General features: G+C 41.9%; 2 protein-coding genes across 5 annotated transcripts in view; one reads left to right on the top strand and one right to left on the bottom strand.

Annotated features, from left to right (window-relative positions):
• Positions 1 to 479: 479 nt before the first annotated feature.
• On the bottom strand, positions 480 to 15,141 carry MTERF3 (mitochondrial transcription termination factor 3). 3 transcript variants are annotated; one of them, XM_056330452.1, is made up of 8 exons: positions 15,030 to 15,141; positions 14,167 to 14,509; positions 11,692 to 11,844; positions 10,494 to 10,683; positions 7,194 to 7,341; positions 5,885 to 5,956; positions 2,943 to 3,104; positions 480 to 730 (listed from the first exon to the last, which is right to left on the bottom strand). In XM_056330452.1, the coding sequence occupies exons 2-8, from the start codon at positions 14,483 to 14,485 to the stop codon at positions 536 to 538; spliced, it is 1,239 nt and encodes a 412-aa protein (XP_056186427.1). In that variant the 5' UTR covers positions 14,486 to 14,509; positions 15,030 to 15,141; the 3' UTR covers positions 480 to 535. The 3 variants fall into 3 exon arrangements, with proteins under 3 accessions (XP_056186427.1, XP_056186428.1, XP_056186430.1); XM_056330453.1 differs by having other exon boundaries at positions 14,167 to 14,506; XM_056330455.1 differs by lacking the exon at positions 15,030 to 15,141 and adding an exon at positions 14,623 to 15,002.
• Positions 15,142 to 15,264: 123 nt separating this feature from the next.
• PTDSS1 (phosphatidylserine synthase 1) overlaps positions 15,265 to 26,270 on the top strand; it is a 32,711-nt gene continuing 21,705 nt past the window's right edge. For both annotated transcript variants that reach the window (XM_056330451.1, XM_056330450.1), the window contains exons 1-4: positions 15,265 to 15,580; positions 20,924 to 21,015; positions 22,591 to 22,635; positions 24,885 to 25,009. In XM_056330451.1, coding sequence (XP_056186426.1) covers positions 15,402 to 15,580; positions 20,924 to 21,015; positions 22,591 to 22,635; positions 24,885 to 25,009 — 441 coding nt within the window. In that variant the 5' untranslated portion in view covers positions 15,265 to 15,401. The remainder of the gene's footprint in view (positions 15,581 to 20,923; positions 21,016 to 22,590; positions 22,636 to 24,884; positions 25,010 to 26,270) is intronic.

Here is a 26,270-nt window from a genome sequence, read left to right as displayed (position 1 = left end):
TTTATATATGAGGGGCTTCACATATGTAATGGTGTGCTTTCCACTGCACAAGGAAAAGAGTAACATTATTAGCTCTTCAGATAAAAGCAGGTAAACGCATCACTTCTTCGCTACCACATTACCTTGTTATTCTAACTTTTGGGTGGGAGCCAGGGAGGGGGGGAGAGGGGAGAAGACAGAGGGCAAGATAGGGAATAAGTCACTAGCCTGTTTTTCCATCTCCCAAACCTCTGAAAATATTGAAAGAAAAAAAAATAATCCACTTTAGTGTGCTGCATCATTCACTCCAAATTAAGTTAGCAATAAATTACAAGGACTGCATCAGTAGCAAATCAACATACATATTTCAGGAGGACTGAGTGAATATTTTTAAGTCACCATAAAGAATATTACTGTGAGCCTTTAAATCCTACAAATGTTTCATAAGCAACGACTTCTTAAACCAGTAATTAAGAAGTTAGGAGACCATAAAGGGGAGCAGTTTCATAAAATATGTTTTTTTAATAACTTTATTCCTTTTTACATGTGTTACTAATTAAAGTGTTTTTAAGAATTTTTCAAAGTCCCGTATAGAAGCTTTGGCAATCTCTGTGCAGAACACCTCATCGGGCAAGGATACTAGCTTGTCCAAAGAGATGTAGCTGGGTTGTGCTGGGTCATACTGGGCTCTTCCCAAGAATGTAAGAAACATATGTCTCTCTTTGATTCGTAATAGCTTTGAGTTGAAAACCTGAGAAAGAAAGAGAAGAAACTTTTAGGTTGTCTTAATTTCAGACACTGATAAACCTAAAATAAGAGCTATTTTTTAGACAAAGTGAAGATCTAGAAAGAAAATAGTCTGCATCTTTTCTTCTTATTTATGTTAAACACTAGGTAGGTTACATTTACATATAAATTACCTAAATTCTAAATAAATGCTTTAATACAATATGCTGACATACGTACCCAAGGGAAAATCAGGGAGTGATACAACTCTCAAGCATGTTCTTTTTTTTTTTTTGTTTATATATAATTACACTACTTCTCTGTAATCACAGCCAAGTAGAGGGGAGACATTCAGAAACAGGGAGCAAGAATAAGCATTTTCCCCTATGCTATCAGAAGCCTTTATTTATATAGCCAGATTCAGATGTGCACTGTTATAAAGAAGAAATGAACAGGTGAACACATGGCATAATACAAATAAGTGAACTGCACAGTGGCTGTGGCTCCTGTCGTAACACAAAAGCCAAAAGGCACAGCGCAGTGGTTCAAAACAACCACTTATCTTCTGCTGCACAGCAATGCCTATCTTTGAAGATGCTTGTCACAGTAAGTTCTAGACAGTCAAAGGCGAAAACAATGGTAGGAGAAACATGAAAGAAATCAGTGGAACATCTACAAAGAGAGATAAGTAGGGAAGACGAGATGCACAGTTAAGTCTCAAAAGCAGAGATCTCACTCTGCATTTCTGAGCAGTATAATGGAAGAAAGAGACACCGCCTTAGAGAAGACAATGGTGAAAACATGAATGCTAGCGCAATGAAAGCGAGCAGATTTACTAAAAAGAAGAGACTACACTACTGAAAGGATTTCATGAGGATGTAAACTAATTTGAACTAGGACAGAAAGCAAAACTACTATTCCTCCTCTGCCTTCCTTGAATTTTAAGAGGGAGCTAGCCAACAGGAAGGATGGTTACAGCAGCAGCTGTAACGTCAGAAAGAATTTGACACAAAAGTCCTGTATGCCTCATTTTCAGCACTGCTGTCATTCAAGACAGAAGCAAAACCAGGAGGAGACAAGCATGCATTTGTGAATGCACAAGTTAATACATATAAGTTGCACTAGCCATATGCTGGAACTCATAGTTTTTGAGGATGGAATGGAAAAACAGAGAAGAGAGAGGATGACTGCACCAAGAACAAGGAATAGAGGAAACTCTCCACTTACCCTTCCAAACAAAGAGAAGGGAAATAACGAGGTGAACCACCACAAAGCCAACAATAAGACAATTGAGAAGGAAGTGAGCCAGACTTCTGGTCACTTGCAGGTCAGGGAGGGCAAAAGTGACACATGGATTGGAGTTATAGCAAGTATCCTTAAGATATATTAAATAGCAAGATAAGTAATCAAAATCCCAAAGAGTATTTTTATTTCCCCATATAATTTTGACTTTTTAGCCAGGTAGATTGGAGATTCCCTACTAGACTTGCTTTAGGAAGAAAATTACTGCAGTTCAGAAGTTGTGTTTTCTTTTTCTCCTTGTAAGAAGCTAGTGTGATTGCATTTCAGCATTGGATGAAGTGACTAGTGCTTTCAAATTTTAATTAGTAAGGAAATAACCACAATGAGGAGACAGACAAGAACAAAATAGTCATCAAGAAACATCTATTTTCACTCCTTTGATTTTTTAGCTATTGCCATAGCAATAGGAAGACTGATGAGAATCTGATTGCCTAATGGACAGAACTTCTTTTACCTTTAAACAGTATTTTCAGGTCCTAGAATCTACAAAAATTGTTTTTTTTAACTAGAAAAATCTGAAAGAAATGTTTATATATATATCTATTGTCTAATGAACAGATGTCCTGCATGATCTGTCTTCCCTTGTGTGTCTTAGCTTTAGGTAAGATTTCAGGACAAGGAATCCCTAAGCAGGCAGTAATCTCTCTTGCATGAATCCAGAAGAGATAAGCCATGACTACTTCTGTTGAAGACTTAAAAATTCACAAGACTGGGAGTGGTGGTGTCACATGTGCCAGGAGAAAAGGGCATTTCCACACTGGAATCCTCAATGATTGCTGAACTGCTAATAAAAGTTATGCCAAGTAGAGTGAAAGCCACAGACAAGTTGAAGAATTCAAATGTCCTGCATACAGCAAGGCTCCATCTTCAGCACCAAACTAGTGACACAGCTGTGCAAAGAGCACCTACTATTTATTCCCAGATTAATAGCTCACCTGAGGAAAACGAGTAAGCATGTGGTGGGGAATGCCCATTATGTTATGTAAGTAGTCAAATGTCTGTTTGAGTCTCTTTTTACTTGCAGTTAAAATCTTGGGGGTTTTAAACACAATCTGTTGAATTTCATTACGTTGAAAACCAAGTTCAATCTGACAAACCTGAAAAAGAGCACAATTTTATCTTCAAAAGTTAGCTACAGCAAAATCAGCTTATTTTAACCTGCCACTGAAATAAACTAATGCAAAATTATTCTCCCCTTTGTGACACAGCAACAACAATACAATCCACAGTAATATCTGCCACTTATTTATCATTCTGGATTAAAGTATAATTTGTTTCTAGAGTATCCCTGAAGTAAAGATGAATTCCATGATTACTATGTATTTTTCAGCTTGTCTGAGATATGAACAAAAATGCTGTGTCTCAGTATGCATGGCAGTTACAAGCATAAAAATTCTCTTCTAAAGAGTTTTTTATCAGTTTCAATACCGAGCTGTCAAAAGGGACTGACTTTCTAGCTGTGGAGCTGAGCTGTTGAGCTCTCTAAAACACGACAATCAAACAGCTACTGACTACTTTTGTTAACAGGTTATTTCTTTTGCTAATGTTTCCAAGTTATATTTTTATATTAGGGAGTATAATTTCAGTACTGTAGTCTTCAAATTAAGTCTGTTGAACCTGAAAGAGATGTGTAGAATATGCTGTGTATTCAATTTCTTTTACCATTGGTTAATATCTAAAATAAGATGTCTTTTTCCAGAGACTGCCTTGACTTCAGTTAAGGTTTCCCCAAAGGAAAACAAAACACATTTTTTCAACAAAATCATGAGCACTCCTCCCAAAGTGCAGAATGGCAAGCAGTTCACTGAGTTCTTGAGAAAGGAATTCAGCATACAAGAGTGTCTGGTAACTCAGCCATTTCTTCTGTCCTCCAGTGACATTTACAAGCAGCTTGTTTTCAGTCACAAAGCAGGTGTGCTTGCCAGTCAGCATAACCAGACTTTCAAATCTAACTCGGGTACTTCTTCAGTTGGCAAAAAGGTGGTGCTTTTTTTTTTTCCCCAGTTTGATATGCCAAGACTGCAGCTCTTTTCCAAAGCTGCCTGGCAAATACAATGGGAAAGGCTTAGAATCTAAGCGTTGAAGCTACATTAGGGCTTTCAAATCCTTGCAAGGAATTCTTTCCAGAGGTGACTATAATCAGGTCTTTTGACTCCTGGTTCTTCCTTATCTGCTTTATAAATAATGTACATATCACAGGACATACTAATCAACTAAGACAGCATTCAAGTATGAAGAAATGTGTTTGCTATTTAGTGGTATCATCCATGGATTTGACTTGGTCGAGGTAAGTTACTGCATTAATATACTCAACGTGAGTAAGACCTGATGTTAAATCAGTGGACTCGTATAGCTGGCCCCACTGTAGAGGTAATTATGGCAATAATCTTGAACTTTTCTTTTCTAGTTTGTGAAATGGATCAGCCCTCTGGACATGAACAGTGAGTTCAAGTTTAAGTTGCTTTGACTGCACTCGGTATGACAGCAAACATTCAGTAACGCTGTAGACCACGTATGCTAATATCCTTACCATGTAAGCCCCAGCAATATTCAACATACTCTGCATGATTCCCACAACAGGCAGTGACAATGCAAGCTTTCCAGTTTTACCACATCAGCTAATCTCTAACTGTTTGATGAAACCTTCAGAGGATGGAATAAGCCATCCTTCTGCTCACTCAGTCCATAATTGTTATCTTTTGACAACCAGTATCAACAGCAGAACTTGTTTCTAAATAACAGCCCACTCAGAATGAGGGATAGCACCACATCAGTTCTGGGCTGCTGGTATATGGTTTCATTTTCCAGGGGTTTCACCACCAGCTTAGGACACACAGGTCTGAACCCAGATTCTGAATCTGAGACACCCAACCTCCTGAAAGGCTGCAGCTTCTACTTATCAGTAGATTCTAATAGTGAGGATCAAAAAATTCTTCCTCTCTCTCTAGAACACTAAAAATAAGGATGCTACACTACAAAGTTTTTGGTAGATAGACAAGATATTCACATAGAACTGAGGATCTTAAAAACACATTCATTACAGTATACTGAATCTCCCTAGCCCGTGGAAACAATGTTCATTAAAAAGAAAGCACTATTAATTGGAACGGTCTGCTACTTTCCAGTCTCCTCCCTTACCACACACATTTCAGATTGCAAGATTCCCAGTGTTTAATAGTTTCAGAGCAGTAAGTCTTTCTGAAAATTACATACTTTAATTCATAGTTATGTGTTATAGGATAATGGGATTTCTGAAATTGTTACACTACATCATGCTGTTTGGCTTAGATGGCTTTACAGCACAATAATTAAACCAATACACAGTTACATTTTCAAAAGGGAAAGGAGTCCCTGTGGTTTTGAAGTTATTTACCCAACAGTTGTTAATAACGACCATCTGCTATCAGACAATAGGTGTCAAATGCACATTTTGGCAGACCAGCTACCTGCCAAGAGGAAAATAATCAACTGCACATTTCTTGCTCCTAAATCCTCATGGACAATCCAAGTTAGCAAAAAAAAGTAATAATTAAGGGGGGGCGGGGCTGGGGGGAAAGCAGGAGCAGGCCCTATTTTTCACTCGTCATAAAGAAATGGGTAACAATTTGTGTCATCAGGTAGCAGGAAGGGACCCAGATGAAGTTTCTAACCTCCATCAGGGTAGCAAGGAGTGTAAGATACTGCTCCACGTATGCTGTAAGCTTGCAAGCTATAGAGGAAAAGAAATGAACAAAATCCTCAGTTATTTTATATCTCCACTAATATTATTGCATTAAATTCTCTCTGTGCAGGACTCTCCTCCAGGAATTTTATCTTCTGACAACTCTTAAACTACGTGGATACACAATGCACTTTTAATATCTATTAATAAGCTCACCTGAAGATTTTCTTTTACGGGCTCTAATTTGCCAGTCAGTAGCCTTGGAAGACGAATTACCAGATCCTTTGTCTACAATTAAGGAAAACACAAACCAAAAAAGATTACCGAGAGCTTGTTTGTAAATCCATTTGTGAAAGAAAGATAGAGATCTCAAACTTTTTTCCCCTAGTTGGAAGAGGGATGCACTTCCATTTTATCTCTACCCCAAAAGTGAGTTTGCATGAAGCAGCAGTATATTAAGATGCAAAAAGTTACTCAAATATGTTTGGAAAATAAAAAATAACATAGCTATTGTACAACAGACAGAAAAAGGGAGTGAAAGCGTACGCATGCTCAAGTGCCCAGTCCCCCTCAGTGCTCAAGTTATTTCTTCCCACCTTTAAAAAAAAAGTAAACAAAACACTACCTGATAAAAGGCTATGAAAAGATTTTTTTAGCTGCAGTGGAATTTGTCTACCTCAGGATCTGATTAGACCACAGTATTATGGCAATACAAGAAATTACTCCACATTCCCTAAGCCATGTGATTACTTGTAATCCACCCAGAGTATAAGGCAGTAACTGAATCCTTTTCCAGTGAGATTTCTTGCCTCAAGCACGGAAAGGCCAGCAACAGGCACTGTGACAGCTACAACTGTTCAGCTAATAGAAGCCAATAGAAGCACACCAGATTCCACTTGGAACTTGGCATTTATTGCAGTCCCCAACTACTGCAGGAAACAATTTACGCTGCCCACTTAATCCAAGGAAGTCCAGCTACTGTCTCCTCTGAAGATCCTGAAATGTGGTGCTAAATATCTGCTAAGCATGTAAAGTGGTAAGCACCCATGAGCAAACCCAGGGGTTACTCTTGGTGAGCTGAGCATGATTTGGCATTTAGCGTGATATGGTATTCGCAGATTAGACCATTTTTCACTGATGAGTTAAGTATGTTACAGTATCTTGAAAAGATGAAGAGAGCCAATTTATTTTCTATAATTTAGAAAAGCTGCTTGCTGTTTCAGGAATGGATTCAGTCCTCTGATCCACCTGAGATAATAAAACTGGACACACACATGCTTGTTTGACAATAACCTGTAGCAGATCATCTTCAAGATCTGTACTTCAGGACTCTGAATGTTAGATGTCCATATTACTTCTACAGAGAGTTAAAAATCACGTTATCCTCCTGTAACCCTCTGTGATTCCATCAATAATGTCACTAATGTTTGTGGATAACCTCTAAACACTTCAAGTATTCATGTTCCAAGGCCTTACAGTTGCCACTAACAAAATACCTAAAGACTTCAGTGTATATAGTCTTTACCTTTTTTACACTGAGACCAAGTTCATTTTTGAAGAAACCCAGTCTGTTATCCAGTCTTTCCACAGAAAACAACAGCAAATATGGAGCTCTTGAGACCATCTGAGCAATTTCTGCCTTACCAAATTTTTTTGATTTTAGGTAAGCCACTCTAGAAAAAGAACAAAAACAAAATAAAATCCAGTGATGAAAATTTTATTGCCTCCATTTATTCAGTACTTGCTTAAATTCCTCAGTGATATCTTATAAATGGACAGATGTTCTAGCATTAACATGCAGCCCTGCCAAAAATAATTAGGGGGAAATCTGCAGTTATCGTAAAAGCAAAATACCATCCCTTCCAATTAATTAGAAGTAAAATAAACCTCAGAGCAGAATGTCAATACTGAAGACAGATTTTAATTCCTTCCAGCTGTACTTAAGCAGATAACTATGTTAACCTACGTTTAACTACCAGCCTGTCTCCTAGATTGCAAACACATTAATAGATCATCATAGGGTATAGACAAGAATATATATACAGCCTTTTGCTATTTTAATGAATTCCATTTCTACTGCTGAAAGAACGGAGTACCATACCTCATACATCCCTGTTTTGCCAATAGCACTGGAGTAGAAGTATCATACAACAATGCTATCTGTAGAGACATTGTCCAAAAAGACATTTCTAAATCAACTGAAGTTACTTTTGTTACAATAGGTCCCTACTTTTAGTCACTGGTCCATGGATTTAGTTACAAAACATCTGGTTGTCAGAAAGGAGAAGGAGCTGAATAAAGTTTTTATGTTTAACAGAGCTTACTTTCTTTTCCCAAATGTTGAATTCAGTGAAAGTGAAATCCTATTTCAAGTACTACTTGCAGTAGATTATTACCATGGCTCCCAGAAAAAGGAATGGGGAGGAAATACAGCACAAGAAATAGACACATGATTAACCCCTGTGCCACCATTTACAAAAAACCTTGAAGTACAATTTGAAGAGATTTCCTTGTGTTATAAATGAGCATATACAAAAGTATTTGCTGTCAAATGAACTTACAGCATACAAGAACTGTTTTTATCTGGCAGTAATTAAGATATAAATAGAATGCAGAATATTCTGCAGAAGCAGATACTCAGCAAAAGACAGGCTGTGTGTTAAATCATGTCTTGTGGAAACAAAAATAAAAATACCTTCCAGTCACTACAACCTCCCTCCCTTTCCACAAACCGTTAAAAATTAAGTCACCACAAGCCAAAAACCTCCACACGGAAGATCTAAGAACAAGCTCTAAAGGACCAATTGCTAGCTGAGCAGGCACCCCAACACAGAAGGTAGGAGCCCAGGCTCCAGACAATGCTGATGGGAAGTGGCTGCAGGAGCCTCAGCAACAAGGAGAGGTTAGGAGGGGGAGAAATGCAGAACACTACTATAAACAACTGGCCCTTTAAAAATTATCCCATTGTGTTTTGGCTGCTGCAGCTTGGCTATGCTATACCTCTTCCATTCATTTTTTCAAGGGCACAACTGCCAAGCATCCCAGAAACATAGCTAAATGAACAGATTAAAAATAAAACCTTTTGGTTGTTAACAGAAAACAAGTGGAGGGGTGTCAGGACAAGTCATTAAGATACACACCCAAAGCATTTCTTCACATCCTGGAAAGGCAAGAAGCTTAAAAGACAGACGGCAAGATTGTAACAACCTGGCTCTAGAAACTGGTATAGTGAAGAAACACAATCATCCAACCTGACCAAAGTTTGAGATAAATTTGTGAGCGTTGGCACCAAGGTTAGCCCTCACCCTACTACAGGGGTCAACAATTCTATGTAGCATGTTAACAGTTTTAAGTCATCATTAACAATACCATAAAACAAAGCATCTGGTGCAGCTGCAGTACAGACACTGATTTGCAACTGTCAGAATTGTTATGAATTATGGAATGTTTTGACTTTTACAGTGTTTATCTGAAGTCAAATGCCAAATCTATTGAAATTTGTGTTTTGTTTCCTGGCAACATGGAATCCACAGCAATAAAACATTCCAGAGTGATGTAACCAATACCATGTCCATCTGCACTGAAGTGTTTATGCGAAGGTGATACTCCGCTTTCAAAAGACAGCTATCCGAGACACATTCACTTCACAGCCTGCCATAAACCCTCTGCAGTACACTTACTTTAAAGCTTGCAGGAAAGCATTCACTGGTGCCAGCGATAAACTTACTGAAAAATCAAGCTGCAGAAAATTAAGAAATTTGATTGTCCTGTTCAGCCCTTACTTCACTAACCAGGCAGTGCTAAAGGACAATCACTGAAAAGCTGTTCGGACTTCACAGAGAGTTTGAATGTTTACCATAGCAATACCCACTGTCTTTAGAAGCGTATAAGGAACTCTGACATCTAGATTCAAAGTGACTGCTGAAAAATGACACAGGTTCTTTTTGGTTATTGTTTCTGAAAGGCCACTTACTGAGCTGAAGGATGGATAAGCAAAGGAGAAAGAAGAAATGTCAGGTCTACGTTAGACATAAGTCTACTAACGTGTCTGTTTCCAAAAAGCTTTATTTTCAGATTTCTGTCTTGGACAGCTACTATGTGCAAAAACCAAGACAATAGACTTTTTTTTCTGGAATTTTTAAATACCAAGATGTTCTGAGTTCATTGCGAAGTATGTACACACAGACACAAGTTGTTCTGTAGAATTAATGCAAGCCTGTCTGGAGTAATTTTAAGAATAGAAGTCCATTTTATGGACTGAGGAACACTGTAAGGCCATACAAGTGTGAACGCACACAGAAATTAACTCATTGTAGTCTTGTGCTCAGTCTGAGCTGGACAATGGGGAAAAAAATGTCACCTTCTGCTGCTGTTAGATGTAAACACAGAAGAGATCTGATCTGCTTCTTTTATTGCAGAATTCACAATGTATGAGTAGACATATCATCTAGGACAGCAGTTCCAAAGCACGACTGAAAAGGTTAATATTGTTCTACAAATTCAGGTGAAGCCTCAGGGACTAACATTTTGAATCTAAGCTGACACACATAAAGCAAGTGGCCCAGGATGGCAAGCCGATTCCTCTGCGGCAGACAGACAGGGATGAGCAGTAAAATTTGTTAATGGTCAGTTTTCAGGGTGTTGACTTGACTTGCGATACCACCACATGTTAATCCTGACTGAAGGGAAGGCACAGGAACATGGAGCCAGGAACTGAGTGAGAAAGGACACAACAGCGACACAGGCTGACACAAGGTTAGGCCAACTGGGAAATTAGATCTTCAAGCCAAGAGAATTACACCCTGCTGCAATTTGAAAGGCTTGCCTGGTTTCTAAAGCTTCCAGATCTTCAGCAAGGATGTATGGATTTTTGGTCAGGAATGGTCCCAGCTGATTGTCTTCTACACCCACATCCTTAAGAAACAGAAGTATTTTTCTTACATCTTTTTCAAAGTCCAAGGTCAGTAGGAGTTGACCTGCCTTTTGACGTTTCTCCACTTGGAATAGGTTAACTCCTACAACAAATAGAATTAGAAATTGTTTTAATTAAACACAGATCCTACTTCCTATAAATGTTTCACAAAGGCATGTTGAAATTTATAGGACTACTCCTTTTTGCACTGATTTAGCATACTTTAATTGCTCAACACAGCAAGGTCACAACACCTTGTATATTGTGGAAAGATTCCAGATAAAACAAGCAGTTATTATAGACACTTTTGCAGAGTTTATTTTTTGAAGGAAGACTTTTGCAGTGAATCTTGCATGTGAGGAATCAAGAACATTAGCATGTGCCACATGTAGAGATGTACTCTTGGTACACAGAAGTGTGCGAGGAATTCCCAACTCCATTATACAAGGGAACAGGACAATTCCACAGTGAAGTGCCTTTGGATACTGGCTCACACGTAGCAACTGGTTACTACATGGGGTCAGATCTCCCCCTCTCAAATGTTTATTTCTCCAACCTCCTTCTAGTGTTCCTTGCACTTTTGGGAAACAAGGAGGTGGCCAACAACCTTGAACTCTGCTATCCCTGCACAGTTCAAGTGCTTTTTGATATGAAGTAAGGTGCATTCTATCCTTTCCTTCTTACCTCTCCAGTTTAATGTGTGCAACTTCTAAGTTTCTGCACAGCAACCACTCTCCTTCCTTCCTTTCAAGGATGGAGAGCTGCAATCTCTTCTGCACCAAATTAACGGACCCTTAACCAGCCCAAAAGAAGAAAGACCAATCAAGTTACACAAAGTGCTCCACACCTCCAGAAGCTTGGGAGATGCCTCTTTCTAACATCCACAGCACTACAGGACTAAAGGTAGCCAGCTTTGTCTTCAGTATGGCATTACTAGTGAGTCATACAGTCCCCTCTCTTTTTCCATTTACCCTGGATAACATTCTGCTGCTTTTAGTCATTGGTCAATGTTCCCATTTTCAAGTTTACAAGGCAACCAGTAAGATCGAAACACAAATTATAGACTCTCCAAAGCTCCAGACATAGGCAAACCACATAAAATCACACATACCTAGGTGGACAAGTTTCGCTAGGGTTTCTGAGTGATCAACATAATCTTGGAGTGTGGAAGACTGAAGGGGAAGAAGTGGTTCTGCAGTGATCTGTACAGCTTCTTCCTCAGAAATCTCTTCCAAAGCAGATGAAGGTGGGATGTCATCCCAATCTAAGAAACAAACATAGAAGACCCAAACACATTTTATGAAAGACAAACCTGCTCCCACCAAATGCGATACAGATCTCTTAAAATCCATTTCAAAATGCAAGAACATTGTGCATGAGATGAACAGTCAATCTATCATTATTTGAAAACATAGATTCTACTCCCAGTTTTTGTCTTTATTCCATTTCCTCATCACTGCCCATCAACTCTTGCTCATGTGGCCAAATCTGAGCATAGTACCCAGCAAGCCTGCCCTCGGCCTACTGCCTTGATCACTGCTGACAACAGATCACATCACCATCTTGAAAAAGAATTGTCTTTCATATCTTCACCAATGCATTCTTGCCTGATCATATCCAGATCAAAGGCTACTGCAGACATTATTTTTCATAACCTAACAAGCCCACTACTTTGTGCCTCTTCTGAACCTCATCCTAAACTGCAACTGTTTTTAGCTTTCAAGGTATTTCACAGCCAACTCTAAACAAGCTATCATGTCTTATCCATTACAGAATGGCTGCTGACTGCCACCACCTCTAACAGCTAAAGAAATCAAGCTCCATTTCCTGCTCATTAAGGCTTCCAAGTGAACATCATTATACTTGTTTTCCCTTAAGTGTTCCAAGTCACTAAGCTCAGCATCTTTAAAAAGTATTTCTCTAAACCAGGGGTCCTCAAACTACAGCCCATGGGCCGGATACAGCCCCCCAGGGTCCTCAATCTGGCCCCCAGTATTTACAGCCCCCCCCCGCCCCTGCCCCACCAGGGGTTGGGGGGGGGAAACCAAGCAGCTGCAGATGACTGCCTGCCACTGCATCCGCGCGTTGGCCCCCTGTTTAAAAGGTTTGAGGACCCCAGCTCTAAACTGATTATTTTTCCATTGACAGGAGCTCACAGCAGCTAGATCAAGATTACTGTTTGCAGGCTGGCAGCTAGCATCCACCTCAATTATCAAACTGATTACTGATCAAGAGCCCTAATTATAAACTCTTCGCGATGGGGATTTTCTGTGCCCTGCACCTTCTCACAGCGGCTCCCTAGAGACTAGGGTAACACTCTTCCATGTCAAGAAAATAAAGCCACACCAGAACTACCAAGACTGATTCCAAAGTAAGTATGATGATCCTAATGTTCTAGGAAGAGTTCCATCAACTAACACAATAGCTGTTGAAGGTCTTGTTTCTTTTTCTCAAAGCCTCAGAAACAAAAGCACAGTAAAACATTCTTAGCAACACTCACACCTTAAACAGTAATAACTCTCTAGGAATCTGTTCCTTCAACTTGTTTTGGACTGAACCAATATACACCAAGGTCCATTCTGGAAGCATAGATGCCCTTTTTTTGCCACTTCTAAGTTCTTTAGACCTCCCATCAGGAACAACAACAACAAAAAGTTAGCAATTATGTTTATTCCATTGTAGACACTGCCAACCAGGAAAAATGCTACACACGCACATATATACAACAGTAAGTCTGCTGGCAGATAAAAATCAGGCACATAGATAAACTGCACCGCAGGTGCAGACACATACGAGCTGGCTGACCTGTCAGTTCTGGTGCAGCACTGTTTCCAGAACCAGCTGCACAAACATACAGATCTCAGTTGCAGCTCTGAGCCACCCCAAAAATCAGCTCTGTAGGATCCAAGTTGGCTGGGTTCAAAGTAGAATCTGAACATACAAGACTGCTTAGTAATCCAGAGCAAGTTTCCTCAGCATACCAGAATTATTTTCAGAGGGTGGTATTTTTTTTTAATCGTCACTTAGATATAAAAGTAAAGTGAGGCAATCTCCTTAGGACAACACCACCAAAGCAACCTTGTATCCATCTCCTTTCCTCAGGAGATAGTTGGATGAGCAGGCTTCACACTGCTGCCTCCTGTTGTTCATCCCTGATCATTCAAACGGCTGTGTTGTGGGAGCTGCTTCAGGGGCGGCCTCCCCACCCTTACTCAAAAAAAACCCAAACCCAAATGCAACCAAAACCGACAAATAAAACCCTTTATTTTGTACTGGCACATCTATGAGAGAAAGGCAAATGCTCAGCTGCTGCTGGTAGAGTTAGGGAAAGAAAAGCCTTTCAAACAGCAGCTCCAGACTGACATTTTCTACCGAAAATGTTTTATCTTTATCTTGACTTAAAAGTATTCTTTATACGCTAGAGTGACTGCAGGAATTCTGCATTAACTATGAGGCTAAACCCAAGTGAAACTCAAGAACTTCAGCTAAATATTTTAGATAAGCAGGTCAAAATGGGAGACCCAAGAGTGATACCGAAGGCATGATTTGGAGATTTCGGAGAAATGGTACCCTTAAGGCCTCTTACCTTCATAAAGTGCTTTTGCATTTAGATCAGGTAATGTTTCTACTTTTGCTTGTTCCTGTTTTGCCGGTGAAGGCAAGTTACTTTCAGAAGGAAAGCATCCATCCTTGGCACTGTCTGGCGGAGAACAGCTTCCTACAGATACATGCCTGTACGCCTGCAATCTCCACAGAACGTCATTTCTAGAGGGCAGCAGAGCCTGAGGGGCACACTCACGACCCGGTTGTGTGGTGCTGCTGCAGCTCCTCAGCCTCCGAGGAAAGTCAGCTGCACGGGCCGTTTTCAGCAGGCAACACCAACGGGAGACCTGCCGCAAAGCCATCTTCCACCTCAGCACAGCACCCTGCTGGGAAACAAAAAGGCTGAGGAGTCACCCAGGCGCAGCCTCACCTCGCCCGCAGGGCTGGGAGCAGGAGCGTTAATTCCAGCTGGCATTACGCGCTACAAAGCGCCAAGTACCTGCTCTGGGGCTTTAAATACGAGGTAAACGGAGGAGGCCTAACTGAGGAGAGGAGCCGGCTCTGAACGCCACTGCCCGCTGCCTTGTACGCCTGCCGCTCCCTCTGGCGCACAAGGGAAGCCCAGTTGGGGTCTAAACCCACTCAGAGGGACGGGGCGCTCCGCGCACAGCGGTCACCTCACACCCCGCCACCGGGCGGGCGGGGGACCGGGCCGCGCCGCGCCCGCCGCCCCTCGCAGGCCGCCTCGGACCGGCAGCCCCCACGCTGCGTGCCTGAGCGTGTCCCGCTCCACACGCGGAAGCCCGGCCCCCGGGAGGGCGAGCGCGGCCGCCCCACCAGGCAACCCTGGCCCCGGCCCCCCCCCCCCCAAAGCAGCGCCGGCAGCAGGGCCTGCTAACGCCTCACCTGCCTCGCGTTACCCCTGCCCCAACTCGGGCGAGACCATTCGCGAGAAGGGAGGGGGAGGAGACAGGCAGAAAAGGGACCTTTCCACCGCTTGCTCGAAGGGGGCGGTGTGGCTCCGCTTCCTTCCCCCCCCCTCTCCCTGCTCCGTTCCTCCCTCCCTCCCTCACCGCGTGGGCGCGGGGCGCCGCGGGAGCGGCAGGGCGAGCTCCGCCCCTCGGCGAGGCGGGCGCGGCGCCGCTCCTCTCCTTTCCTCGCCTCTCAGCGGCGGCGCCTCCTCAGCGGGAGGCGGCGCGGGCGGCCGGGTGGGTTCGGGCCGGGCCGCGCCGCCCCGGGAGCACCAGAGCTGCGGTGAGGCAAGGGGAAGGGGACGAGATGGCGTCGTGCGTGGGGAGCCGGACCCTGAGTAAGGACGACGTGAACTACCGCCTGCACTTCCGTATGATCAACGAGCAGCAGGTGGAGGACATCACGCTGGAGTTTTTCTACCGGCCGCACACCATCACCCTTCTCAGCTTCACCATCCTCAGCCTCATGGCCTTCGCCTTCACCAGGTGCGCGGCCCCCGGCGCCGCCGCGGGGATCCCCCGCCCCGCCCCTGGGTGCTGGTGGCGCCGCGGCCGCGCGTACCCGGCCCCGGGACGAAGGGGGGTCCTGGGGAGGGGGCCGGGGCTGGGGCCGGTCCCGGGGCCGAGGGCGGGCGGCGCGGCCCCGGCGGGGGGGTTCCAGTCGGGGGCGGGGGACCCGGGGGCGGGGGACCCGGTGTCGGGCCGTGGCTCGCCGCAGGCTGGGCCGGCGGGGGCGGTGCACGGCGCGGGGGCTGGGGGGCGCCCCGCCGGGGGGCCTGCGCTCGGAGAGCGGCTGTCCGCCCCTGCGGCGTTTCCCGGGAACTTGTTGATCGTTTTGAGGCTCTCCGTTAAAAGTCTTTACCAAAACGTGCGTTCCAGGCAGCTGCCAAAAATGGCATTTGTTAGGCTATCGAGCAATGACATCACTCAAGGAGATGATTTACCAGGCGTTCAGCGGACGGCGGTGACTGCTCTGTGTCACCGTCCTTAGGTGGCCGGTCACGGGCAGGCTCGGGCCCCGGTGCCGGTGTGCCACGCCACGTCCCTTCCCCACCGCAGGCACGGCGCTGTTGACTTCGTCACTGCAGTCATTCATGGAAATAAAGCTAAGAACGGACACGGTTATTTTCAGGAGCCTTATTTGGAAACAAAGGGTATAGGGGTGCACTCTGAAGGGTGCCTGGCAGTATATTTTGAAGTTGCACGTACTTTTTCTTGCCTCCTACTGAATGGGGCTGCAAAAATGTTAATGTAATCCTCCTTTAGGCTAGACCTTGCAGTCTCTGGGCAAACAGTGATTCTTGAGAGGTTTTGGCTGAGCTGTGCCTCTTATTTTGGGCTCATGTGCAATTTTGTGGCACTGTATGTATGCAGTCACAGGTTTCAGTAGCCTTGTTGATTAAACACTGTATTTGACAGAAGAACATAATTTGTCCCTAGGCCTGCTATATAGTTCAGTGTGTAATCTGTCTTGTTCTAAGAATCCAGATGTATAGTTTTTATCAGATACAAAAATAATGGTCAAGCCTGGGTTGAGCTGAAAGAGGAGCATAAGAAAACAAAATAGTGTAGCTGCAAATGGTCTGAGGTGTGCCTTTTCCTGTTGCAACTTGTGTACAGCCCCAAGGAATATATTTTTGGTGAACACATCCGTTGTTCTACTTAGAACTTGTTACCTAAGCTAAGGTAGAATGTCCCAGAGGTCCCTTCTTAATTCTTAAATCGGAGACATGCTCCTGTGCTTTGGTATGGTGTTTAATTAGAGACCTTTGCTGCAAGTGCTCCTCTTGTCTTGTCTCCCCTTGCCCGATCATTTTTCTCACTACAGGGTTAATTTAGGTCAAACTTGTGAGTTACTAAGGGATTCTCATCCAGACATCATTCTGGAGGATTCTTGGAACTGGTCACTTGCCTTTGGGGAAGGAAGGAAATTTTGCTGTCATTCCATTCAAGCAGAGGATAAGCCAAGCAGCAATTTCAGAACTATGGAGTCTTCTAGGCCCCAAGAATACTGCTTCGCTTCCAGGATGTTTGCGTTTTTCCAAGAGGACCACAAACTTTCCTTTCCATGTGACTTGCTAGCTTTCTAACTTCAGCTTCTTTGTTTTCTTCTCCTTCTGTCTCTGTTCTGCCTCACTTCCTGTGTTGTGAAGTTAAATATCCATTGACTTCTCTTTAACTCTTATTTCTCTTCTTCTCAGGTTGTGGAAACTATTCTGATTTTGTTTTCTCTTCCCTCCCCTCTGCACCCCCCCCCCCCCCCCCCCCCATCCTTCTGCAATTTCCAGCTATTACAGGAGTTTCTTAAATCTCCTGGATGATACCAGAGTCCTGCCTCCGTTGCCTCCTTTGGGACACTACCGAAGCCATATGTACTCTTTGAGAAACTGGTGGGAGGAGATAGTTCCCCACATGCTTACAGTATGTGCTCTCAGGTGTGGTCGTCTTATTCCCATCAGTTTATCACCTTGAGCCTCCAGTAACTGTGTTCATATTTCCACCTCCTGGGCACAAGGTGCTTTAGACTTCCCAGTAAGCTGTGACAAGTGATTCTTTGCTTCCCCTGTGCTGTCAAATTGTTCTGTAGCTCTCCTGGTCAATTTATTTAAGCAAGGGATTTTCTGTGATACTTTCATACTGGTGTTGTTAAGTCGAATTTATACGTTCAGGAACTTCAGCATAGGCAGAGGAAATTCTGCTTCCCTTAAAGTCTTTCTTGTCTCTTCTGAACTGGTTTATGTCAGAAGTATGTGGAGGTTCAGACAAACTTAGAAAATGCTTTTCCCTTGACTATACTAAGCCGTAACGGGGCTCTCCCTTAGGATAACTGAGAGCAGCTGATACTGTCATTGAGCTGACAGATAAGGGTGAAGCTGAACTTCAGATAGCGATAATCTTCAGGCAGCAATAATAATAATAATCCAGAAAAAGAAAGGTGAGTGTGTTTATCTTTTTCAGTTTTAAAGTGGGGAGTAGAGGGTATTCTGTTTTTTAAAGCACATCCTTCTAGTGCTTCTGACAATGGCTGCAGCTGCCTTGGTGATTTCCTGCTGAATGAGCCAGATACAGGCTCCTCTGCTTCCAGGCTGCATCTTAAGAGTGCAGGTGCAGAGCGGCTCTAGTTTTGCCTGACCTCTTCTTCCCTAGAGAGAGGGATGTGGCCTTCTCTGAGACCAGAGGCAACCAGCAGGAGGGCAGGCAGGGGCTGGCGGGATTATTTTGTGGAGCACGGCAGCATGGCTGAGGAAGGTGACAGATTGGTATCTTTTGGTGTGAAGTTGCAGGGGTTTATGGAAGCAGAAGACCTGTGAGGATGTAGGCTGTTGTCTTTCACATCTCTTGATTAATGTAGTTGATTAAACTAGGTTATTGTGCATTTAGGTTTGGTTTGGGGAGTTCACAGAAGATTTTTTTTTTTCCCCTACACATGCTCTGAATTTATTGTCCTAGCTGTTTTTTCCTCAGTTGAATAGCCTCATTTTTTTCCTTCATGATGTAATAACTTACTAGTTTACGTTTTTGTAATGTGCCAGTGTAATGTAGTGCTCTGGAGAAGAGCAGGAGAGAGAAAAATGTTACACAGTTATGCGCTCTGCTTTTTATTATTTCTTCTCCAAAAAGCCACAGAATTGAAAAATGCACTGGTAAAGTAGGTTAAAATTGACAGAATTTTCATCTGTCCTCCCACACAAGTGTTAGAAACCTTGGTTTTGCTGCATGAATGCTCATATTTCAAAATCAGCATCAAAGTTCCTAGGGCTGAGTGAGGAGATGATTTAGCACATTTTCCTGATTGCAGCTTGTTGTGATTGTGTCTTTCCTTCCAGTTATTTTGCTTCCCTGTTTCTCTTGGCATTCCCCAAAATAGTTCTTCCAGGCAAACGCTGTAATTTTTATCCTAACTAGTGCACAGTAGCAAGTCTCTTGCTCCCACCTGTTTTTACCTGCTTCTGGCAAGAAGATTGGCTGTCTATTCCTTTTGAAGGGTACCGGCAAGTAAAACTGAAATGCCTCTACCAGTCATTTGGAAGGAAGTGTGGTTTAGCAGTGTGTACATCTTTGTTGATTTGGGGGGGGAAGTGGTGCCAACATGACTAGGATAGATTTCTTGCAGGTGAGTAGTACTCAGAATCCTGATATGCAAAGGTGAGGACCCTTCAGCCCAGTTGTTACAACAATAAAGTGATGTGATCACAGTGTCTTTCACTTTCTTGGTCGTGCTGAATTGTGCAGTGATGTGACTCTAGTAATCTGTTCTCTTTTCAAAAATAAAAATAAATTCCTCCACTTGGTGGCACCCATGACAGCATGTGTGTGTGTTATTGGCATATGTTAAACCAGGAATATGGATTTGCTGTCTGAGCCATTGGAGCCTGAGACTGGCTAGGATGGCAAGAGGCTCTTGAGATTGCCAAGGGAGCCAGAGTTAAGCTCTGGAATCTGGCATTTGTAGCTGGTATAAAGTGTTAGCCTGTGCAGCATGGATGCTGGAAAATGACTGGTAAATCTGGACTGCGCTGGTTTAAAAAAAATGCTGTGGGGAGTCCCTAAGGCCTGGGGAGAAACCATTAATGTTTAATGTACTTTTTCCTGCCATACGGTTGAATTAACACAGTGCTTAAATGCCTCACAATGATGAAAGTGCTGTGGAGCTGTTAAGGCTCAATTTTGAGGGAAAGGGAAATCATTTGGCAAAGTGAGAAATATTTTTGTAACTGCAGCAAATATCTAGCGTGGAGTGCATTTATGCTGTCACAGATTCTTTGCTGAACCATCCAGAAATGTGACAGATATTTTGCCAGGAAGAGCTTTATCTCTCTAAAGTTTCCTGGGAATTTTTTGGTATCATGGGTTGGGAATGAAAGAATATATTTAAATAGATAAACTGATCTGAAGTACATAAAAATTACCCAGATAATAAAACTTGAATTTCAGTTGTAGTGGGTGATACGTTACGAAATATTAGCTGTGCATATTATGATAGTCTGAGGTTTGTTTCTGTTTGTGTCAGTGAAGTCTTCTAGAAGCTGGCTGCTGGTTAAAAGATTTGAGTGGGCTTTTTTTCGTTAATCTTGCTGTTGAACACTATATTCTATTTGTCTGAAAAGAAACAAATGCTCGGTCAAGTGCTTGCCTTAGCATTCCAAACTGAATTCTAAAGTCTCTTCTGGCCTTAATATGACAGTAGCACAAATAATACCTGGTATTTTATTCAGAGCTTTGGCTTAATGGTTCTAAAAGAGAGTTTATATTTTTCCTTCGTTCTTCAGTTGTTCTGTCTCTCATATACACAGATTCTAAGCTGTGTAATCATTATTTCCAAAGACTGATTGTAATCATTATTTCCACCCTCTGTGCTCTCCTCAGGCATTTAGCATTGGGAACAGGCTGAGGGGAGTGAAGGGGATTACAAACAGCACCAAAACAGCAGTGGGAAACCTAGGAATTTCATCCAGGCTTCCAGAGTCTTTGGTCTAGGTCTCTGCTGTGTAGAAGTACTTTTGATGATGTTTCTGTGAACATTAAATCAGGAAGATTTTTTTTCGCCTTGTGTTAAACTTAGTCATTGCTTCTGCATTGACTTCTAACAATGCTTATGGCTCATATTTATTGATTGTATGTTTGACTCTCTTGTGAGGAAGGGATACCCAGAAGTGCAGTGAAAATCATTCAGTGCAGTTACTATCTTGACTTGTTATATAACCAGCATGCTTATTTCCTATACTTAATTTCCATGTGGTCTTTATTTAAATAATAATAATATATCTTCAGAGCCTTTCAACTTTATCCCTATAATGTTCTTTAACACTTTGATGTCTGTCTCTTCAGGGATGATTCTGTCCCAGAGGATAACATTTGGAGGGGTATCCTCTCTGTGATTTTCTTCTTTCTAATCATCAGTGTTCTAGCATTTCCTAATGGTGAGTGAGATTTATACTGTTTATACTTCACTTTTTGTAACATGAATTTCTTTTTATTGCCACTATATTTATTTTGATTTTTATTAAAGTACCACATTTTTTAATGTATTTGTCTTTACTCTTTTGAGCTCCTTTATGTTAAGGGACAGTCTGAAAATGGGTTTCATTTTGTCTGCATATTTCATTCATGACAAAAAGCAGTCATACTGAGCGGAGATAGCTGTAAAATGCAAGTTATTTATAGCTTGTCTGTATCTAACAAGGAAGTCAGATTCTCAAAATCAGTGTCTATTTGCAGGTGCACAGTTGCAGCTCAGATTGGTAAATAATGATGCTGCCAGATCCTTAAACAATGTTTAAAAGGGGTCTGCCTCAGTGTGTTTTAACAGAAGTGTCACTCTACAAATTCTCAGAGAAATAAGACCCTACATAAATCGCCTTAGCAGAAGCTAGCGATGATTAGAAATGTTCTAAATACCATTATGATGTAAACCCACAGTTGCTCAGTAGAAGGTTAAGTTGGACAAAAATTCTGGTAATTGTGTGAGGAGCAGAAGGTGCATCAAGGTAGAAACGTTTGTGTGACAATTCTGTGGAGGAAATCCTGTCTTCCTGTTTTGTTTGGTTGGTTTTTTAATGAATTTTTATTATTTTAAATTTTTGCTTATTGCTGTCAGCAAGAGCATAATTGTTGGGTCAAGTCTAAAGTGTGTGAGGATTGGCAGTGTTCAGGAAAAAAGAGGGATTGTGCTCAGGATAGCTTTGTACTTCAGAGTTGGGATGTGTTTTTCTTATATTTTAAAAGTCATTAATCCATACCGTTCACAAAGTGTTCCCTGAAAAACTGAATGCCAGAGAAAAATGACCTTTATGCATACCATGGTGAAAGAGCAGTCTGCAGTGTGTGCTGAAAATATTTGTTCAGCCACTTCTTGCTACCTCCATGTATGATTCATGTTTAGAGGCTTTCCAGTTTCATCACGCTTGCCTCCTTTGGTCCTTATGTTAACTGAGAGGGTTTTAATCTAATAAAGTCAGTTTATTCACTGGCTCTAAAGTAAGTAATGCTGACACCGGTAAAAAGCATAGTTATCTTAGTTTTTGTCAGATATATGATACTCAGTTTTAGGAGGCCTGCTTGCTAACATTTCATGGCCATCTGATGGCTAAGCACCATGGTTCTTTGGTAACACAGAGAAATTTGTATTTAATTACTTCATTGGGAGCAAGCCATGTGTGAGCTGTGGTCTAGAAAGCAGATCAAGAGATCCTCAGGTGACACCTGAGAGTTATGGTGTCTGCTGAGCAAAATGCACACTAGTCTTCCAGAAACAGCTCTGTATTAATAAAGGAAAATTTTGTCTACACCCTACTAACTGGTAGTCTCCTTTTCCTCTCTGAAATCTGCTGATACTTTTTTTTTTTTAACATAGCCCCAACTTTTGGGTATATTACATAGTTTGATGGAGAACTGATCCATGATCATGCCAAATCCTCATATGAGATATACTGAAAAATAGATTATGTGGTTTTTCTTGACTCTGTTCTAATAAGCTTTTTGTTTACTGTCCACAGGACCCTTTACACGTCCCCACCCTGCGCTATGGAGAATGGTTTTTGGTAAGTTTAAGTTGTATCTCTGACTTTTTTAGAGCTTCTGCAGGACAACAGTTTTAACTTTCAGATGGTTGGAATTGTCATGAAACACAATTGTGCATCAAACTTCCGTGAATGCTGCTTCCCTCCCACTTCTGAGCAGTGAGTTATAATCTGTTCTTAGTTAAGTTTGGGGATGTCATTGTAGTTACTCTGTATCAGGATGGTGTAAATTAGATTACCAGAACCGGAATCATTTGTTTTGATACTCTGTTTTAGTCCCATTTTGTGTTTGTGCTTCCTGATCTCATCCCTCCCACCTCTTCCTAGTGCTATCTCTTCTCACCCCAAAAAGGTTTGGCGTTTTTACAGCTACTGCATATACTATCTGACTTCTAACTAAATCCAATCTAGTAGGGTGCTTCTTTTCACTATTGGCAAAATATGCTATTACTTTAAATGTTTATTAAATTGTATCATTGTATAGCTTAACATATGTTTATTGATATTCTTGACATATACTCATATTCTTAACTTACAATTCCAGCAAAAATACCTGTCAATGTTAGTTGAATTTATAGTTTGGAAAACAATTCTATTAACTACAGAACTAACTGAATGAAATTCTGCTCCTTAAACATCTAAATTACATGACAAAAACATGAGGAATTTTATTTGGAAGTAATTCAGAGTTCACAGAGCATATCTTTGTCTGTAAATGTGCTTAAAATCTATCAGGTACATTTGATTTAAAAGCTGATCAGTTTCTTTTTAAGGGGACTGAATGTTTCTCTCTCCTGCCACCTTATGTAGCTAAAAATAAGTAGCCTCCCAAAGTAGACGATTACTCATCTGTTGACATTGAAAGGATACTGCTGATTAGGTAGTACTCATTAAACAATCCTGCTCCTTATGAAGTTTGGGAAGCATGGTGCTACTGCTTATTTCAGGTTTCAGCAAATGTAAAGTAAAAAGTCAGTCTCAATATTGACACTGCCAGAACTTGATCCCCTGTACTTGCGGGAAAAGGCTGCACACACAATCAAGAGCAACATTTTCCCCCATGTAATTCTGCTACTTCTGGCATGGCTCATTTAGCTGCACTTGAGGTCTCAGACCTGTTCAGTAGATGAAAGGCAGTAGCAGTGTGTCCTCAACATTTCAGTATGCACCCTTGCCTGCAGGCTGCACTACTTGTAGTAGTGTGGCATCTGTTTACCTGGTATGTTTTTATATGTACTGCAGAGGACAATATATATATATGCTTTCTGATCATGTGTGTGTACTTGAATGGAAGTTGTTCTCTAGCATATACTGGGGATTAATACCATGTGAGTTCTGGTTATAGCTTAAAATATCTTTTTAGAATTGCGGTAGTTTATTTTGGATGGCACATACTAAGTCATAAATCTTTCTGCCTTCCAAGACATTGCTTCAGGATACAAATAAGTTTGAGTGCTAGACTATGGAAAAGGTGTTGGTGTTTATACGCCTCTTCAAATGCAGTCTTAGCTATCTGCGAACTCATGAATAATGTAAAGATATGCTCCCAACAGTAATTTCAACTACCCGCAAATCTACACCGAGGACTCTTAACTTCTTACAAGTTTTTCCTTTTTTTGAAAAAAATGCATATTCAGGCATTGGGAAGCAAGAGGCAGTAGTCCCAAATTCAAGTGTTTCATAACTTACAACAATGTGAAATAATTATTATCATTATCTTTAAAAGCTTTAAGGAGCAGAATTTCCAACTCACAAAAGTAACTCGGACATGCATTAGTTTGTTTATAACTGTTCTTTATGGCCAGCATAGCTCAAAATTGCCAGGTAGGATTATTAAATTGATTTTTGTCTTGGAATCTGTTATATAGGCTTAGGGAGCTGCATTAGTGAGACCAAGAATACTTAAAGCAAAGGAACAAAGCTAATCCAATCCTGGGATCCTAGTGCATCTCTTACTAAAGAGCTTCCTGTTCACAGCCATGTACTACTCGTGTCTAAACTGATTAAACTGATCTTGTTTCGCTTGGGTTCATGCAGTTGAGCATATATTCTATCAGTTGAAACAGGAGGGGATATGAAGTGCTGAGTGCTCAGAGATCACTGTCTGACTTGTGTCTCTTAAGCTTTTTTGCATGTAGCCACTATATGTAGAAAACTCTTTTTGTGCAAACTGGGCATGTGTAGACCAATAGTATGAAAGCAGCTTTTTGGACTCTCTCTGCCCCAAGTTTTGTGAGCGAACGTGATCTTAAAGCTGAGTCTTTTTGCAGGTCTCAGTGTGCTCTATTTTCTGTTCCTGGTGTTCGTGCTCTTCCTTAACTTTGAGCAGGTAAAAGCCGTGATGTACTGGCTGGATCCTAATCTTCGATATGCCACAAGGGAAGCAGATATTATGGTATGTATCCATGGCACTTTATTGGACATTTTGGCTACTTTAGGCATGTTTTATGTGAGCAGGAAAAGATAAATCTGCATTTGCTGGCATGAGCAGTGCAAGTTTGTGCCTATGCTTGACAGAGTCAACGAGCCTTTTGTATCAACTCTATTTACTTACATTGAAATCAGTTGGTGTGAAAAACAGTCTTCTCTGTATTTTTTTTTTCTAAAGCAGATATTCAGATGAGCATGCAGTTGGCAGTGTGAGATACGTTTGCACTGGGGTGTCTTTGGATTCCTTTAAATAATAGATATGAGCCTGGATACTGAAAATAGACTTAGCAAGGTGGTATCTAAATGAGGCCTTGATGGTGTGACCCAGATCAGTATTTTTGATGCCACAGTGCTGCACTCGGAGAACTTTGGTCGTGCCTTATTGCTCTGAGCTTAGTACATGACTGGCTTGTGTCCTGGTTTCAGCTGGAATGGACCTAATTATCTTCTTAGGAGCTAGTGCGGTGTTGTGGTTTGGCTTTGATGTGAGACTTTTCAGTTCCTCAGGCCTCGCCAGCAAAAAGGCTGGAGGGGCACAAGGAACTGGGAGAGGACACAGCCAGGTCAGCTGACCCAAACTAGCCGAAGAGGAATTCCATACCATGGGATATCATGCTTGGTATATATACCTGGGGAGTTGGCCAGCAGGTGGTTGCTTGGGGACTGGCAAGGCATTGGTCAGCAGGTAGTGAGCAGTGGCATTGTACATCACGTGTTCCTTTCTTCCTTTCCCTCTGGATTTTATTGTTTTCATTATAACTGTTATTGTCATCATTATTATTATTCTGTTTCAATTATTAAATTTTTCTTATCTCAACCCTTTTTTACATCCCTTTCCAACTTTCCTCCCCATCCCTCTGGGTGAGGGGGGGAGTGAGCAAGCAGCTGTGTGATACTTAATTACCAGCTAGGGTTAAACCACAACACACGCTTCTGAATATGTGGAAATCTGGATACAACAGCTGCAGGGTTCTGCTGCTTTTCAGTCACCCAGCTAAGCACTAGTGTTATTACCATTGGGAAATTACTTCCATAGACCATGATCTGGAGTGGCGTGGAAAGCCAGGCTTGTTCTTCTGCCTTTTGAGCAGCTTGCAGAGTTTTGAATACAGAAAATGTTCCCCTTCAGGAGGGGACACTAGCATAGGGACTTGAAGTAGTAAAAGGAAGCCTGGGAGAAGTATGTGAGCTATGTTGGGAGGCAGGCAGAAGAGGGTGTGAGCAGT

The sequence above is a fragment of the Falco biarmicus genome, chromosome 3, assembly GCF_023638135.1.
Source record: "Falco biarmicus isolate bFalBia1 chromosome 3, bFalBia1.pri, whole genome shotgun sequence".
NCBI classification, from domain to species: domain Eukaryota; kingdom Metazoa; phylum Chordata; class Aves; order Falconiformes; family Falconidae; genus Falco; species Falco biarmicus.
This window is presented reverse-complemented; position numbering and strand designations above follow the sequence as displayed.